At 37.2% G+C, this 19,501-nt stretch overlaps 1 protein-coding gene across 3 annotated transcripts in view; it reads right to left on the reverse strand.

The window, feature by feature from the left end:
- EMCN (endomucin) overlaps window positions 1-14,283 on the reverse strand; it is a 119,868-nt gene extending 105,585 nt beyond the window's left edge. For 2 of the 3 annotated variants that reach the window (XM_025423275.3, XM_049104981.1), the window contains exon 1: window positions 14,026-14,269. In XM_025423275.3, the coding sequence (XP_025279060.1) occupies window positions 14,026-14,095 (70 nt within the window). In that variant the 5' untranslated portion in view covers window positions 14,096-14,269. Of the gene's footprint in view, window positions 1-14,025 lie in introns of all 3 variants that reach the window. The other variant, XM_025423270.3, reaches the window with a different exon arrangement.
- Window positions 14,284-19,501: the final 5,218 nt, after the last annotated feature.

The following is a 19,501-nucleotide window of genomic DNA, read 5'->3' on the forward strand; positions in this document are numbered from 1 at the left end:
TTTATTTCTTCCTTTCTAGTGTGTACTTTTAAGACAATAGAGTTCCCTCTAATCACTGAGTTAGCTCCATCATACCAATTTTGGTATAAAATATTTTATTTCTCTTCATATTCAACATATTTTCTAATTTTCATCATTATTTCTTCTCGATGATCCATAGCTTATTTATAAGGAAATGTCTTAATTTCTAAACATATGGAGACTTTTATTGTTCTAATTATAATATTGGTTTATAGCATAATTACTTTAAACTTTGAGAATACACACATTGAAGTCTTTAATTGTTTCAAAGGAAAGATTGGCACAAAATATCTGCATATGTGAACATTAAAGTTTTATTCAGTTACTAATGTATGTGATATCACAAAGTTGTGAGACAAATAATCATATACAATTTTTCATATAAAATATCTAAAACCTGTTCTGTGGACACTTGAATCTCTTTTCTCACTCTGGAACATGAAAAGAATAAAAGTGTGGAGATAAGTACATAGATACCATTTTACAGGAGACTGTCTTTGCAAAATACTCCTTTTGAATCCCATTCCCAATTTCTTCACCCCTAAGGGGCAAAGCTTGTGTGGTCTGTTATGCAAATCTATCTTAGAACTGTTTTGAGTCCTATTCCACAGTGCTATGAAGAGAGTTGGGCTCTTTAGTATCTAAAACTCTGGGTTAACAGAGGATTACCAGTGCTTTGGAAGGAGCAACCAGTGGATTCCTCTAGGAGGAGGATCCATTCTTAGGAACCAAAGAGCTGCAAAGGGGAAGAGGCCCAAGAGCACACCTTTGATGAACCCATAAAAATGCACCATTCTGCAGGCTCAGGGCACAACTTATGGTGTTAGGTCAAGTAATACCTTTCATTTAACTTTCTCACACCTTCTTCACTCTGTTCCTAACATAGAGTGGTCAGAAAGAGACTGGAGAGGGGACAGGAAAGCAAAAAAAAAAAAAAAACAGAGAAATTATAAAGAACCCACTGGATAGAATTCCATCCCACACTGACATGAGCTGTAGGAGAGAACTTTATTATTTTGGATTGTGTATTCCAATTTTGAATTGATAATGCTGCAAACTTAGTTGTCCACTGGATTGTTCCCTTAAGAATGAGCAAAAAAGCTGTGGGCCTTCAATATTTTCTTAAAGGCAGGAAGTTTTTTTTCACCAAATAAATTGTAAAGAGATGGTAGGAAACAAAAATACAGTAGAATTTTAACCACATTGTATGACTTGTAGTTTCTAAGTTTTTTAACTCATTTTCTAAGTTTTTTTTTTAAGATTTTTTAAAAATTTTTATTTATTTATGATAGTCACAGAGAGAGAGAGAGAGAGAGAGAGGCAGAGACACAGGCAGAGGGAGAAGCAGGCTCCATGCACCGGGAGCCCGACGTGGGATTCGATCCCGGGTCTCCAGGATCACGCCCTGGGCCAAAGGCAGGCGCCAAACCGCTGCACCACCCAGGGATCCCTAATTTTCTAAGTTTTATGCTTTCCTACAACTATGAAAAAGGTAGTAATCCATGCAAAGTTAGTTATTTATAGCTATATTTCAATAGAAGCATTCTTATTTATGAAAAATGAAAAAATTTGTGACTGGAATATGGCTCTAAAATTCTGAGATTGAGCTAGCAAGCCTAACCAATTGTAGGAAACTTCTCCAGAACCCTGTCCTTTCAAAATCCATCGCATCAACACAAACATGGTAATATATTTGAACATTGCACATTTAATGTTTATATGAAATCCTACAAACTCTATGAAATAAGTGAAGGAATTAACCCCAGTACTCACAGAGGTTGGACAAAGAAGTGAATGAGAGATTCAGGAAGGGTATAAGCACACATATGTTCGTAGAAGAGAGAACATTCCACAATTTAGAGGGGTATGTATTACTGAGGTTTAACTAAATGCTGCCATGAGGGAATATGAAGCCTGGAGTTACCAGAAAACCTGAAAATAAGATTGTTAATTTCCTTCTTTGTTAACTGTTTTGTGAAATTTTCTTATTTTCAAATATTTTCCCATAGTCGTAAAAAACTGTGAGGCCAAACAACACCCGCCTGTAGATTATGTCAGAGGATGCTTGTTTGTGAACTCTGGAAGAGAGTTTGTTGATTTCTTCCTGTAACTTATTTATTAAGTAATGGCAGGTGATAAGCCAGTTGACAAATTTCAACTCATCATTCTCTAATACTACAAATTTTCCTGCATATCTAGCACAGATTCATAGCATCATCACAGTTTCTTAATTTCTTTTCATGCTTACAAGATATTTGCTAACATTGATCATTTAATTCTCCACACCTTCTCAAGCTCCTCTGGCCCCAACACTTCAACCAGAAATATTTGTGTTTGGATTGTTAGACACATTCTGACACCACTTAAAACTTTGATGGGAATGTTGTAGCTATTTCTCTATTATGTGAGGTAGTTAATCTTGAGCAGCAATGGAACTTTGCCCACGGTCTTTCAGGGTTAATGAAAACAGGAAGCAGATTAATAGTAGAATGGAAAGGAATCAGTAGGATCTTATAATGAGTATGGAATTTCCTTACAATGGGATGGTCAAAAAGGCTAGAGTTTAAACCTATGCATCTATGGAGATTTCAGTGCTCTAACTAATATTTGTCTTGGCCAAATCTAGTTTCTATTATACTAAACTAGTACAAAAAAGAAAAAACAAATCACAGTGAATTGATACCAAAATTCTCTCTGAAAGCACTAGATCCTAGCACTTTTCTTTAAAGGTAAACACCTCTGGTCATCTTGTGGATATGGGGCAATAAGAAGAGTTCAGATGACAAGTCAGGAAATTGGAATCTAGTTCAGGATTTCTCAGAATGTATGTTCATATACCAGTATATAAAAATTATCTGTAGTAATTGCTGGGAGTGTAGTTGATTGGATTTTACTGGAAGAAGTCTTGGGACCACGGGGGGGGGGGGGGAGTGAGTCCTAGGAAAATCTATTTTTAACAGTCACCTTAAGTGGTTCTAATAAGTAATAAATGTTAAGACCCAATGATCTCAATTACAGTGTGTGTGTCCTTGGGCTCTTCTCTGACAATGAGCCAATAACACCTGCACAACCCCCTAGGCAATGGCAAAGATTAAATGGTATAATTGATCAATGAAGTACTTTGAAAAATGTACAGTATTTTGTAAATAGAACAGATGGAGGAATGAAAGACTAGCAAGAGATTTAATGATAAGAAGAAAGAACCTGAGGCACCTGCATGGCTTAGTTCGTTAAAGCCTCTGACTCTTGGTTTCAGCTCAGGTCATGATCTCAGGGTCATGGAATAGAGCCCAGCATTGGGCTGCTCCTACAGCACGGAGTCCACTTGAGATTCTCTCCCTCTCCTTCTGCCCCTCCCCCTGCTTGCTCTCTCTCAAATAAATAAATAAATAAATAAATAAATAAATAAATAAATCTTTTTTAAAAAAGAAGTAGAAAAACTCTACTGAATACCAGGTCTTTAAGAGTAGCTGGAAGGACTGTGGGGAGTGCTCCTCCCAAGTTGTTAGAGCTTTTGTTATATATCCTTCTTCCTGACCTTTTTCATTCCTGATATTTCCCCATTCCAACCCTCTCCAAGAGGCTTTTTTCTTTCTCCCAGCTTCTGGCACCTTCTCAGGCTCTTTTAATCTCATCTTTACTCTTAATCTTTTTCTGAATGTCAATCAGTTTCTCTCTCTCACTTTCTCTCTCTCTCTGTGTGTGTGTGTTTTAAAAGAATTCCTCCCGCCATCACGTCTCCAAAATATATACAAAAATTCCACATAGAAAATGGAAAAAGATGTCTTCTGTTGATGTGTATTCTGAGAAGTGTCTCTCATGGCAGAGAAGTGACCCTTTACATGTGAATCAGATACTTTCTTAAAGTCCTATCTGAAAACTCCCAGAGGAAACAAACATTAGGGAATAGAATTGAGCATCTTGATCCAACGTGAATAAATCTACAAAGAACAAGATGAAAGTGAAGCAAGATAACTTGAAGCAAAATATACAGAAATTGCTTGTTACAGAGAGACCAGACAGCTGTAGATCTGGAAAAAAAGCTTTAATATCATTTAGTCAAACTGCACTCCTATTATTGACAGGGAAATTAAAGACTTGATAAGTTAAAACATTTGCTTGGCTCAGTCACACAGTATGCTTGTGGCCCCTGGTAGCTAAGATCAAGGGCTCTTGGCTTAGACAACAATATATTCCACCATTGCACAGGGTTTGCTTGGGACACTAGTCAGAGGTCAGTGAAAAAAAAAAAAGTTATATTGCCAAATATATGTGGATAGCTAAAGTAGACTTTAAATGGTGTCTATGTTGTAGGTGCTGTGTGTTTTTATTTGGCAAAGTAAAAACCTGTTAATTCCCTGTCAGCTGTCCAAAGAGCATTTTATTATTTACTGATCAATGAAAATTTTAAAACCTGGGTACAATTGAATTATCTAATGCCTTTGCTTCTGGACAGTATTACAATAAAGTTAATTACTCAAGATAGTAAATGAAGACCTCAGAGAGCAGTAAAATCTGTAATCAATGCATCTTTACAATTGCATTTCCATAACTTTACATTTTAGTAGGGATGAGGAATAGTGTGATCTAAGTGTTTCAGAATTACTCAGTGAATGATACATAGAATTACAGGATACCATACTTTTCTTGTGAGGGAGAGACAGGAGTGACTCAATAGTTGCATTCTGATGATCACACCATTCCTATGTGATTTGAACAGTCAATATAAACCAAATGTGGGTGTTTTTTTGCTAATCATACAACAATAAGATGGCAAGTCAATTTCATAAACCAAAGCAAATCAGTTCTGCCAACCAAGAGAGTATCCCAAAATGACACTCAAAACTTCTCCACAGTACAGGCCAAGGATAAAAATAAATATTGTCCTCAAGTTACTGAAAACAAATTCAGGAATGCCTTGTACATTTTCAAGTCTGCTGATTTTTGAAGAAATACAGTTGTCCAAATTAAAGCAAGAGTTAGTTAGTAAGCATCGCCTATGTGTCCAAAGATAGGTCCTAGGGAAAAAAGATCAATTAGACATTGTCTTTGTTCCCAACAGATTTACATTCAGTTAAGTTGTAAATGGACTCTTAACAGCAGGTTTTTAAATGGTTGGTAGTAGTGTCGTTTTTCTTTCTTCTACTTTGCAAATCTATAGAGTTGTAAACTTTAATTAATATAAAACTTGTGCTCAACAAAGACTGTCAGCAATAGAAAGAAGAAAAGAAAAATAATAAGCTTATGGATTCACATAATTTCATTATCTTAATTCCAACAATGCAATTACTATTAATAAATCTTTAGTTAATTCTGTGCATTTAAAATGGTGGCTCTCATTTTTTAAAATTGGATTTGCAGGGAGAGATAATTGAAGGATGTCTCATTGTTGGAGAGAGAAGTTGTCACAATGACCATGAGCTGACAAATGCAGGAGTGGCCTCTGTGCCCCAGGGACAGAGTCCAAGAACTCAGCGTTTATGTCCTCACACTTGCTGAAAGCCCTAAGAAGGTGATTTCACAGTTCATACCACAGAAAATAATTTCTTTTCCCATTTCAGTTAAAAATAAGCCCAATGTGTGATTCAAATGGTTTTCTGTGTTTTGTGTGTGTGGCTTTTATAACTCAAGCGTTATTCTAACACATGGCTATTTGAATGTGTAGCAGCCATAGAAAAACATATAAAGGTATTACAGCTAAAAAAAGCAGTGGTGGAATGGCAAAGACCCATCAAATAAGGAAAAATTCTCAAATTTATGAAATGCCCTCCTATTAATCCCTTGATTCTGTGACTTAAATGTTAGCTTGCATTCTAATAACTAGTATTTAAATAGTAATTTATGACTTACAGAGCACTTAAAATAGGTTTTTTTGTATTCTCATGTAACTCTAATACCGTATCAACAAATATCTTTTTTCTCATATTTAGACAAAGAGAGGCTAGGAAGCATTTAATATTTTTATCGATTTCAGCATACTAAGAAGATGGACACAAACTTGGTTCTCACATTAAAATCAAGGTTCCTTCCACTAACATATCTCACCTCTCAGATTGAGCAGTGCTCAATGCTTTAAGACCGGTAATAACATGTGAGGATGTTGACAGTTCTCAAGAGTACAAAGTCAGAATCCAAATTTAAAACGAACATAATTTTATTTATTAATTTGAGTGACTGGTGAGTTAAATAACCTACAAACCTGAAAGACACTCTAGACAATAGAGTCTGCATCTATCAAGTTGTGCCTGTATATATTCTGATCAAAAATATAACTTTGCAATCACCTTTCTAGTATCTCATATCGATTCTTCCATGAAAAACTTTCTTGTGCTGGTTTTTCATTTTGTAAGAATTAACATTACAATTATTTAAATGTTTGCTGATTTTTGCGTCAGAATCAATTTGGAAATAAAGCCATTTATCTAAGGAATGGGATATAATAAACTATAGGACTCTGAGTTCTAAACCTCAGCTAATCTTATAGAGTTATCAGATGTAGGCACTATGGTGGGTACTTTGTGTACATCCCTTCATGTGATCCCCCTAATCCTCCCATGATGTAGGCTGCACTCATTGCATTTTAAAGCTGGGAATGCTGAAGGTTAAGTAACTTGCCCAAGTTCACATAGAGAGTAAGTGGCAGAGCTGGAATTTGAACAGTCTGGCTCCAAAAGAATTATAAATGTGACACTAAGTGATTAATGCATTAATAGTTATTTCCTCTGCTTCTTTTCTTCTCCTCCAAGTCCCATATTAGCTGCATTAACATTTATATTGTAGCCAAGTACATCTTTTTTTTTTTCAACTAACTTAACAAAGGGTAGGTAGGCAAATGCCTACAACTCTTTTCATTGCATCCTCCACTAATTAATTGAATCCAGCATCTTAAGAGAACCATTATCACTAAACAGAAACTCATTCATGGCACTTAGTTTGTGGTTTAAAGGAAGTAGAAGACGTTATGAGAAGCAGCAGTGGCTTCTGAATTACTAAATTGACAAGTATCCTTCCTCCTTCCTATTAGAAAAATTCAACTACTGCAATTTCACCACATTGGGAGACAGCAAGCTATAAGGAAGATTTTTGAAGAACAACATCCTCTGGTTTGATTTTAGCCACATCGCTCCAGTATAACTTTATAGCCCCATTTCCTAATCAGTAAAAATGAGAATCATAAATGTTGTGATGGAAATAAGCTGTGTAAAGGGCCAGGCACCATGAATGGTAGACGCCAGTAAATGTCAGGACGATACTCACCTGGGTTAACTTGGACCAGTTCTGATTGAGTCTAGGTTTTGACACAACTAATTTGGACTCAAGCCACAATATGAATAGACAGATTTAAAAAGCAGTTCATATTTCAGATGAGCAGTACACCAAGAATAAAGTCAATGACTTCAATATTTTTGGCTACTCACCACACAATATAATTCATGACTGACTCTATGCAAACAGGCAAATGTTATCTTTTTTCTCATATTTAGACAAAGAATTGGAGATAAAGAATGTTATCTTAGAACTAGACCTGCTCAGAATATTGTTTACCATAGTCATCAAAAGATTGACAAAGCTTTTTGTTTGTTTTTTAAGTGAAGAGGAAGAAAGATGGTGTATAGTAATTGAAGTATTGGAGAAACTGTAACAAGTCTATATCTCGATATACACTACCATGCAAACCAAAATGTTCCCGTCAACAAAAATATTAAGTGCCGGATATCCCCAGAAAGCAGAGCCTGAGACAAAGGCTTGGGTGAGGACAATCTGTAAAGGAAAGTGAAGTCAGGGGAAGGAACAGAGGACTACAGCAGTGAAATGGAGCAGGAATAGAAGAGGAGAGCATTCATTCACTGGCTCCATTCTCCCTTTCAGCAAGAACTATCTCACAGAGGGCTACTGTTCCTGAACATCCAGGGCAGACATACAGTAGTGCCAGTGGGGGTTTTGCAGGTGATGCATGCCTTGGTGTTAGCATAACAGCAGACAGGAAAGCAAAAGGTAAATATTCACATGAGGTAAGGTGCTGTCAGGCTACACTTGTGTGTAGCAGGTTGCCATAACAATGGCTGGAGTAAACACAGCCAGAGAGCACACAGGGAAAGACACACAGGTGTCTAATACACAATGGCTGCTTCTATTTGAAGACTAGTTATGATTATCTCTGCTGATATTTCTACAAGGCACAAAACTTCCATTTAAGTTTAGAAAACTATTTTTCTTTTTTCATTTTTTAAAAACGATTTTTTTCTTATACTTGTCCCAAATTTGGGAACTACGTGTACTGGCCTTTCTGGATGTGATTGGCATCACTAATGTTTTTCCCATTGACGCTGATGTTGTGTCTGCAACAGTACAAAAAGGATCTTGTTTGCTAACTAAAAGAGTTTCTTTTAACACCCAACAGGCATTATTATCCTACCCTGATAGAGCTTTAATGACCCACAGGAATTCAGCAACAGGAAAGGAGGCACTTACCAACAGGAATTGAATGTCTCTTAGAGTACATTCCTGCTTTGACATTCAGTGTTTAGAAATGTGCATCTCAAATTGTTTTCAAAGATGAAGAGGAAGTTGGAAAGTGATGACTAAAAAAATGGCATGGTTGCTTGAATCAGATAATTATTCACAAGTTAAAGTATTCACCTGGAGCTTGAAATGTACCTTCATCAATGAAAAGGAAAGGACTGGCAATGATCCAGTAAAATAAAAGCGTTCTGAAATCCTCACATGTGCATCATTTTTTCCCCTCAATTATCTGAATAATTACAATTAGCAAGATAAAATCAGCAGAGAACTTAACTGGTGACAACTGTTATGAATCTCTTAAAAACAGGAATTCTAGAATGATCTTTTCTACTTTTAAGTAGAGACTCTTAAAAAATGAGTCCTGGAAAAAAAAAAAAAACATTAAACAAATGGTTTGGGGACTAAATACTTTCCCATTGGATTTGTTTGCATATAGGTTCATTCTTCCTATAATCACTCATTTTAGGTAAAATTTTTCTGATAGTGGCGAAACTAAACAGAAGTAGTAAGTGAAATGACCTGCTCTAAAGCAATGCTATCTAAAATAACACATGAATTAATGATATGTGGTATTTACTTAACTTTCTTAAACTTTCCTTTTTGGGAACTTTGCTTTTTAGGAAAGCCATTTTATAATTTTAAGAAATTGAGAATAAGGTTTCTCTTTGAATATTTCTAACTATAGGAAGGTATTACATAAGGGATCCCTGGGTGGCTCAGAGGTTTAGCACCTGGCTTCTGCCCAGGGCATGATCCTGGAGTGTGAGGATGGAGTCCCACATCAGGCTTCCTGCATGGAGCCTGCTTCTCCCTCTGCCTCTCTCTCTCTCTCTCTCTCTCTTTCTCTCTCTGTCTCTCATGAATAAATAAATAAAATCTTAAAAAAAAAGAAGGTATTACATAAAGTATTTTATACCCCAAATGAAAAAGTAGAGCCAACTGTCTTTAGGTATCCTTCCCCCCAAGGATTATAGACAGAGCATTTTCTCCAGATTTGTTGTAAATTACTGTCACCTGGTACTAGGTTGTCTATCTCTCCCTATCACCTTCTCTCCTGGCTAGACTTTGGGAATTGGCTTACCTTTGATAAGAAGCACATTTCCCCTTATATTTGGTGCCTATTTCCATAGCCAGGGATCAAAGTAATCCACTTGTGTCCGTGTTATATGCTATGAGTCATACATCATGTCCATAATCTTTTCACAAGGACAAGGCAGTAAACTGGTGAGTGTCATTGGAAGAAATTAAAAATGAATAAAATAAAAGAAGGCAATTGTAGTATTCATTTATGTGTTCATTCAGCTATGTCCTTATTGTATGCTTAGAACTGCTACTGGACAAACTAACTACATATGGTAATATATCTATATATGGCCTCTACTTTCAAGGTACTTAGAGTCTGGCAGAGGAAATAAGATACGCCTACCAATCATTAGGATAGAATTTTTCTAAAAAGTGCCATAAGAGAGTTAGAAATATGAGCATCTAGGTGAGAATTAAATTGTTTTTCTATGTTATTAATCTTACAATAAGCAGAACTAAGAACTTCTGGGGTTTTCAAGAGTAAAGAACACTCAACCCCTCAGGGGCATTCCAACTACCCAGGGATATTAATCAGGGGCATTCCAACTACCCAGGGATATTAATTTATCCTGAACATCTCTATTTAAATATCTTATTAGGATTTCAAACTCACCATGTCCAAAATCAAATATATCATTTTTCTCCTTAAACTGCCTCCATCTATCCTTCCCTTCTCCTGCTCCCAAACCATTTCCCTGCTCCTAATATTCAGATAATTCTCTCTGTACATCTCAGTGACTTTCTCCCTCATTGCCAGTCAAGAAAATGTCAAACTTCAAACTTTCTACTTCCTTTAAGCTCTTCCCCAGATCATTCTTTTCATTGTATTGACAGACTTTCATACTTGAAATGACATTTGTGCTATTTTCTTTAACTTTTGTCTCTCCTGATTGCAATAGTCTAACATATCCTGCTGACAGTTTAATCTTCCCAATTTATAGCCCAATCATATAACTCCCACAGTCAAACACATTCAGAGACTCTAAATTAATTCACTATTCATTTGTAACTATGGACTCTTAACTACTTGACATCTCTCACTCTGGTAGTCGACATATCTTGAGGCTCTATTTCCAACCTTATTTTCCACAACTTACCTGTGTCCAATCTGTGACCTCCTTACATGTGTACACTAGAATATACTGATGTTTTCATGTTCTCAAGAAATTTCATCGATCTGGAACCTCCTGTCTTTCAAATGTCAAAGTTTATCATAATTTCCACTTTGATACGAAGCCCTTTCTGATGCCCCACACCCCAAACTAAGCTCTGTACCATTATTTACCTCTTAAGACCTACAATATAATCATACTTATAATTACTTGACTGTGCTTCTCTCCCCCATTTCAAGGGCCATAGTGGAGTCTTACTGATCTCTGCAAATCTATAGCATTTAGCATACTCTCTGTTTTACAGTCTATTCAATCCATTTTTCCCTCATGAAACCGAATGTTCAATCACTGACAAATGAATTTCTCCGAGCAATTCAATTCTCCAGATACCAATAAAATGATGTTTGTTCCTGTCTGCAAATGCCTAAAACATTTTAGTCTTTCCTAAATTAAGGTAATATTCAAAAAGTAAATGGCACTTGAAGAGTACATTGTTTCCTGGGCCTCCCTTTCTCTTGGAATCCCTCTTCATTTAACTTCTCTCAGTCCTGACACTCAAAGGCTCATCAATTTAAGCTTAAAAGCAAAAGGGGTTTAAAAGCCACAGGAAGGGGCTGTTCAGGTTTAAATACAATTTTAAAAACCTTGGGAAAGAATGGCAGTTCTTTTTCGGGAACCTCCCATACGTATTTCAACAGAACAGCTTTCCAAATTGGAGGTTGTAAAATATTATACCGTCAACCAAGTAATAGAAAGTCACTGGCTGCTATGTAGAAAGATTCACTTGATTTTCACAATGAGCACAAAAGACTACATTGTATTTATTTAAATCTGAGACTGACAAAAAATGTCAGAAGGAAAAAGAAAAGTAGTCAATTTCTCTAAAAGATCATTATTTAGGAATAAATTACTATGCAAAGAAGCATGGATCTTCTTGACAACTTGTGAATTTAAGGCATATCAAATGCCTCCTTCCTCATTCCTAATAATCAACTCTACTGATGAAATATAGTAAGCATTCTAAGTTTGGGGAATGTACAAAGCTTTGAAATCAATGTGTTTCCGGTACAGAGGGTTAGGGAAAGAACTTAATAAATTAGCTTAGGAAATGCTTCATTTCCTGCACCATAGCTGGGAAGGGAAACATAAGACAGGCAGAGCCAGGTGCAACAAAATCATACACCTGGATGGAAAAATCTCTTCCAGTTCCTTCTAGGCACCACTCACATGGTCAATTTATGCTCTTGAGCTAGAGCTTCCTTTTCTAAGACAAATGAAGTAGTTTTACAGACTCTTTCCTTAAGTTAACAAATAGAGCTGTTGGCAGAGGTTGAAGGAGATAGTTATTATGTAGTCATTATCTCTGCTCAAATAAAAAATTATCTTACTTGGGCTAATAGTTCATTAGAAAGAAGATACCATTAGCAGGTTGGGCTCATTACCAGTGAGGTAAAAAAGTTGGTATTTTCCTCATTTGATCATAATAGGAAAACCTGCCAGGTCAGCTCTGCGTCGTCCTCCACTTTGCTGTCTTTCCTTACAGCGAGGTTTTGCAGGCTGATTCTATTGATCCTATTTCATTTTGCTTTCAGAAAGACTCATAATCCATTCAATGTTTAACAATGCCAGGAAAATAGTAAACTCGATGGTGCTTACAGACCTGGAGTGGTGAGCATCCTAACTCAGACTTTCTTTTTCTTTTTTTTTTTTTTTTAAAGATTGTATTTATTTATTCATGAGAGACAGAGAGAGAGAGAGAGAGAGAGAGAGGCAGAGACACAGACAGAGAGATGCAGGCTCCATGCAGGGAGCCCAATGTGGGACTCGATCCCAGGTCTCCAGGATCTCGCCCTGGGCCTGAAGGTGTCGCTAAACCACTGAGCCACCCGGGCTGTCCCCAGACTTTCAAATTTATATTGATCTGACATCTGTTTATGGAAGTGTTTTCCATGGCATCAAGATTTCCCATGCATATCAAAGAGTTACTTATAAGCTTACACACTGATTTCTGTGGCCCCTCATAAATACTCTTTATTTTTTAAAAATTAGATGCTTGGTAACTCTTTTAAGTGAGATTTCTGGCCTTGATACCTGATGCAACTTAACTCCAGATAAACAATCATATATGTTTTTGAAGTGTTCGGGATTTTGCCCTAAATTTATTTGTGTATTTTGGGAAATTAATGATAAATATCTCTGAAGAGGTGTGCATAATTTTTCCTACATTATCATTCTAAATTAGAATTTTTGTAGGCAGCAAACTTTTGAAAAGAGAACAAGCAAAATAAAATTAGAACTGATTGTTTTCCAGGGCTTTCAGAATCAATATTTCCCAACTGTGTCCTTTTATTATAGTTTATACTTTGGTTTTCACACTTATTAAATCTGTCTTATATTAGTATTACATATTTATTTCTCCCAACAGTACGTTTACACTGTTGGTAAGGACAATGTCTTTATCATTTATATATTCTTTGCACTGATGAGTACATAGTAGGATCCTAATAAATATTTGTTAAATTTAATTGCTTATGGGGAATCCCTCAGAAAGGGCAAACAGTCAGATGTAATAATCTCCTGCAACTGGTCATTAATATCGTCAGGGCTTATAGTGGTTCTTATATATCTGAGTTTCTGAAACTGCAGTCAGTGGGTAGGATTTTTATGTCTATAAATTTCTGAAATGTGTGTATATGTGTAGACATGTGCTTATTTCTGGAGTAAATGTTATTAACTTTAATCAAATGACTCTCCTCTTTACCCATCCTACACCGTCGACAGTAATATTTACTTCCCCAGGCAGCTTGATCCAACCTCTCAATTTATCAGAGCCAAGAGATAGTTGGGAAAAATATAGGCCAGCATCTGCAATGCAGTATTTCTGATTACAGCCTTTCACCCATACTTGACATTCTTGTTATTTCTAGACTTAAAGCCTGAGAAGAGAGCATTTTTGAGAAAGAAGAGTACATTTTTAAGTATCATTTCATCCCCAGATTTTTACTCTCAAAAAAATGCTATCATGTATTCTGAGTACCTTTATGGTGCCCTCAAATATACCGCAGGTCCACATTACCAGCAAACATTTTCCTTTCAGTAAAAACAAACATCCCTTTTGTTGAGCCTTTTCCACGCACTCCCCCAATCAACACTCACACATTTGATTCAGCCAATGAGTTGCTGAATCCAAGTTTCAGGGGAAGCTCCCCAAAGGTAAACTGAGGTTAAGAGTCCCCTACTAGTGATTTCTGATCCACACCATCAGAGGAATAAGAGAAAATGATACCTGTGTCTTTTTTACCGCTACAAAGACTGGGCAGAAGAAGACAAAGGATGGTCACTTGAAGGAATTTCATGGTGCCCGTGGATCGTCTCAGTGGCTTTTCTCTCCAGAGTCAGGCAGAGACAACTCCCTTCCAGCCTGGCAAGGCCTTATTAGCAAATGGAAAAGGTGTGCTGAATGTGAACAGCCACTACCCATTCCCACTTATTTCGGGGGCTCTGATAAAGAACGGGAGGAAATACACACACTCCCTTTGGGAGTTCAGCAGAGAGGAGATTTATTGTTTCAGCCTCTTACAGGAACTTTTTTTTCTCTTCCTTTGGCAGCCACTTGTGTTTTTGTTACTACATTATTTTGTTCTTCTTCAACAAAAAGGTCAGGGCGATTCTGAACAGAAACAGATCTTTCTTGAAAATGGTTCATACAACTTTCTAACTTTTGTTTTGAAAGTGTGTTTCGGACTGGTTATAAAAGGGGCCTTATTAACCAGAGACTCACTTTGGATAAAGAGGCTTTAATTGCCTGAGGGTTAAAGTTTAGAGCAAAATCCACAAGAAATCAACTTTTCCTCTTTCTTTCCTACCTAAAAGCCAGATTAGCAAAGACCATCTTCTGGAGACTAGTGCAAAAACCATATTACATGGGTTCTGCTCTTCTCTTGAGTAAAAAAAAAAAAAAAGAAGAAGAAGAAGAGGACTTCTTAGGGATGTCCAGGGAGGTTTTTCAGGATATTTCTAATAGACTTAAGCAAGGATATGATCACTTACTGCTCATTCCTGGCTTTTATTGGTGGAATTTGATGAAGAATAAAGAAAAATATACAAGTATCCTCTGCTTTGGAAACTAGTGTTCAGTGTTTGTGTTATAGTGAGCTGTTACAAGGCAGCATGAACCCTGAGGGGCCAGAGTGGCCCTGCAGAGCTCTTAGCCTGGAACAACACTCAGCACTTCAGCATCAGGCCACCGCAGCTTTGAACTGTATCTTGGGAACTTCTGAGCTTTATTTCCATTTATCATGTGCATCCATTAGCAAGATGTATCCTAAGATAGGAGAAAAAACTAAGAAAGATTATTTTTTTTAGGGCAGATTGGGAATGCTCAAAAATTTCTCCATATAAATTAATAACTGCTTCTTCAATTTATGCCATTTCCACTTGGGAAAGTTTTCATAGGAATTCTCTACTTTCAGATAGCAAGGGAAGCCTCTAACAAACCCCTCACCTCACCCTCAGGATACTTTTTTTTAAGGAAATATGATTGAAATGGCACTGGGGTAGAATGGTCTCCCAAATCAGTGAGGTTGAGAGAGACAGATTCTTCAGACCAGAATGCCAACCAGGAAAGATCTTGGGTATATTTGAGGTCTCTTTGATGTTAGTAGCAATTGATTAAGACATGGCAAGAGCACAACCACAATCCTCGTGTGTGCCAAGTAACTTAACACTTTTCCTTAGCCACAGTCTACACGTCTAATATCAACCAATGATCCTTTTATATACCTTTAGAGCATGAAGCCTCATGGACAAACGAGTGTCAGTGGATCAATATAGATCCATCTGCTTCCCCATGAAAACTATTCCAAAAGTATACTTTTACCTGGTGATAGTGAAGACAGAGATTTCACTGCTGCACTGTGCTGAGAACTCATTACAAAAGTGGTTAGAGCAAATCAACTGATCAAAATATCCTAAACACTAGCTTGTTTCTTCTTAAATTATACCAAGTCTCAGAAGAGACTCCAAGTTTATATTTTGTTCATAAACAAGACTGAATTTTACCCTCTCTTCTAATTAATTTTCTAAAACAGACCGCCTTTGGAGTTGATACTTTATTTGGCATATCCCGAATAGTATAAAGATAGTAATGTATGTGAATAGTTGTCACATGCACTTCCCAGAAATAAATTGAGGTGTGGCCATGAATTCACAGTTGAACACTCGCATTGCCTCACTTCCTGCTCCTTGCTCTGCTCTAACTGTGGAGTTTTCAGCACACGGTGTCACCACTGATGTTGACTATGCTTGTTACTATGCTGGTTGCGTTTTGACTTCTCAGCCCTGACTGCTAGGCATTTCCATAAAAAGGACTAGATACTTATTTTGAGAATGCTTGATAATAGAATATTATGTCTATTTAAAAGATAGGACCTGTAGATGAAAAAACTAAAACTCAAACATAAACTAAGAAAATTCATTCTTAACAGTATGGAGGTTCCTTCCTCAAAAAGTTAAAAATAGAACTACTCAGCAATTGCCCTGCTAGGGATTTACCCAAAAGATACAAAAATACTAATTTGAAGGAATACATGTGACCTAATGTTTATAGCAGCATTATCAACAATAGCCAAAGTATGGAAAGAGCCCAAATGTCCATCAACTGAGGAATGGATAAAGAAAAGGTGGTATACATATACGATGGACTATTACTCAGCCATAAAAAAGAATGAACTCTTGCCATTTGCAATGACATGGATGGACCTACAGAAAATAATGCTAACTGAAATAAAATAAGTCAGTCAAAGAAAGAAAAATACCGTTTCACTCATATGTGGAATGTAAGAAACAACAAATTATCATAGTGGGAAAAAAGAGAAGAAAACCCAGGAAAACAATAATAGAGAACAAATTGATGGTTACCAGAGGAGCAATGGGTGGGAAAATGAGTTAAATTAGTGATAGGGTTAAAGAAGGGCACTTGTTTTGATAAACACTGTGTGGTAAGTAAGTGTTGAATCACTAAGATGTACACCTGAAACTTATATTGCACTTTATGTTAACTAACTGGAATTTAAATGAAAACTTGAAAAAGATAAGAAAAAAAAAGAAAAAAGTTTTTAAGAGTTTTAGAGAGAGCATGATTGAGCCAGGAGAGGGGCAGAGGGAGGGGGGGAGAGAGAGAGAGAGAGAGAGAAAATCTTTTTTTTTTTTTTAAGATTTTATTTATTTATTCATGAGAGACACAGAAAGAAAGAGAGAGAGAGAGAGAGAGAGAGGCAGACACAGGCAGAGGGAGAAGCAGGCTCCATGCAGGAAGCCTGATGTGGGACTCAATCCCCGGACTCCAGGATCACACCCTGGGCTGAAGGCAGGTGCTAAACCACTGAGCCACCCTGAGATCTCACAATCCTGAGATCATGACCAGAGTTGAAATCAAGAGTAGGACACTCAACTGACTGAGCCACCCAGGTACCCTAAGAAAATCATTCTTAAATGCTTAGGGGAAAAAAAGGAAAATAAGAGTAATATTATTATGGGTCATAATAATGACCATTATGATGGGTCAGTTTTGTTAAGAGAAGCAATTTTATTTTATTTTTCTAATAATAAATTTATTTTATATTGGTGTTCGATTTGCCAACATACAGAATAACACCCAGTGCTCATCCCATCAAGTGCCCCCCTCAGTGCCCATCACACATACACCCCCACCCCCCGCCCTCCTCCCCTTCCACCACCCCTAGTTCGTTTCCCAGAGTTAGGAGTCCTCATGTTCTGTCTCCCTTTCTGATATTTCCTACCCATTTCTTCTCCCTTCCCTTCTATTCCCTTTCACTATTATTTATATTCCCCAAATGAATGAGACCATATAATGTTTGTCCTTCTCCGATTGACTTACTTCACTCAGCATAATACCCTCCAGTTCCATCCACATTGAAGCAAATGATGCGTATTTGTCGTTTCTAATGGCTGAGTAATATTCCATTGTATACATAAACCACATCTTCTTTATCCATTCATCTTTTCGACACCGAGGCTCCTTCCACAGTTTGGCTATTGTGGACATTGCTGCTAGAAACATCGGGGTGCAGGTGTCCCGGCATTTCATTGCATCTGTATCTTTGGGGTAAATCCCCAGCAGTGCAATTGCTGGGTCATAGGGCAGGTCTATTTTTGACTCTTTGAGGAACCTCCACAAGGTGTATACTAGAGTGGCTGCACCAGTTCACATTCCCACCAACAGTGCAAGAGGGTTCCCCTTTCTCCACATCCTCTCCAACATTTGTGGTTTCCTGCCTTGTTAATTCTCCCCATTCTCACTGGTGTGAGGTGGTATCTCATTGTGGCTTTGATTTGTATTTCCCTGATGGCAAGTGATGCGGAGCATTTTCTCATGTGCGTGTTGGCCATGTCTAGGTCTTCTTCTGTGAGATTTCTCTTCATGTCTTTTGCCCATTTCATGATTGGATTGTTTGTTTATTTGGTGTTGCATTTAAGAAGTTCTTTATAGATCTTGGAAACTAGCCCTTTATCTGATACGTCATTTGCAAATATCTTCTCCCATTCTGTAGGTTGTCTTTTAGTTTTGTTGACTGTATCCTTTGCTGTGCAAAAGCTTCTTATCTTGATGAAGTCCCAATAGTTCATTTTTGGTTTTGTTTCTTTTGCCTTCGTGGATGTATCTTGCAAGAAGTCACTGTGACGGGTTTAAAAAGGGTGTTGCCTGTGTTCTCCTCTAGGATTTTGATGGAATCTTGTCTCACATTTAGATCTTTCATCCATTTTGAGTTTATCTTTGTGTATGGTGCAAGGGAGTGGTCTAGTTTCATTCTTCTGCATGTGGATGTCCAATTTTCCCAACACCATTTATTGAAGAGATTGTCTTTCTTCCAATGGATAGTCTTTCCTCCTTTATCAAATATTAGTTGACCATAAAGTTCAGGGTCCACTTCTGGATTCTCTATTCTGTTCCATTGATCTATGTGTCTGTTTTTGTGCCAGTACCACACTGTCTTGATGACCACAGCTTTGTAGTACAACCTGAAATCTGGCATTGTGATGTCCCCAGCTATGGTTTTCCTTTTTTAAAAATCCCCTGGCTATTCAGGGTCTTTTCTGATTCCACACAAATCTTAAAATAAGTTGTTCTAACTCTCTGAAGAAAGTCCATGGTATTTTGATAGGGATTGCATTAAGCGTGTAAATTGCCCTGAGTAACATTGACATTTTCACAGTATTAATTCTGCCAATCCATGAGCATGGAATATTTTTCCATCTCTTTGTATCTTCCTCAATTTCTTTCAGAAGTGTTATAGTTTTTAGGTTAGAGATCCTTTACCTCTCTGGTGAGGTTTATTCCTAGGTATCTTATGCTTTTGGGTGCAATTGTAAATGGGATTAACTCCTTAATTTCTCTTTCTTCAGTCTCATTGTTAGTGTATAGAAATTCCACTGATTTCTGGGCATTGATTTTGTATCCTGCCACGCTGCCGAATTGCTGTATGAGTTCTAGCAATCTTGGGGTGGAGGCTTCTGGGTTTTCTATGTAGAGTATCATGTCATCGGCGAAGAGGGAGAGTTTGACTTCTTCTTTGCCAATTTGAACGCCTTTAATGTCTTCTTGTTGTCTGATTGCTGAGGCTAGGACTTCTAGTACTGTGTTGAATAGCAGTGGTGAGAGTGGACATCCCTGTCTTGTTCCTGATCTTAGGGGAAAGGCTCCCAGTGCTTCCCCATTGAGAATGATATTTGCTGTGGGCTTT

Source organism: Canis lupus, chromosome 32 (assembly GCF_003254725.2).
Source record: "Canis lupus dingo isolate Sandy chromosome 32, ASM325472v2, whole genome shotgun sequence".
In the NCBI taxonomy this organism is placed as follows: Eukaryota; Metazoa; Chordata; class Mammalia; order Carnivora; family Canidae; genus Canis; species Canis lupus.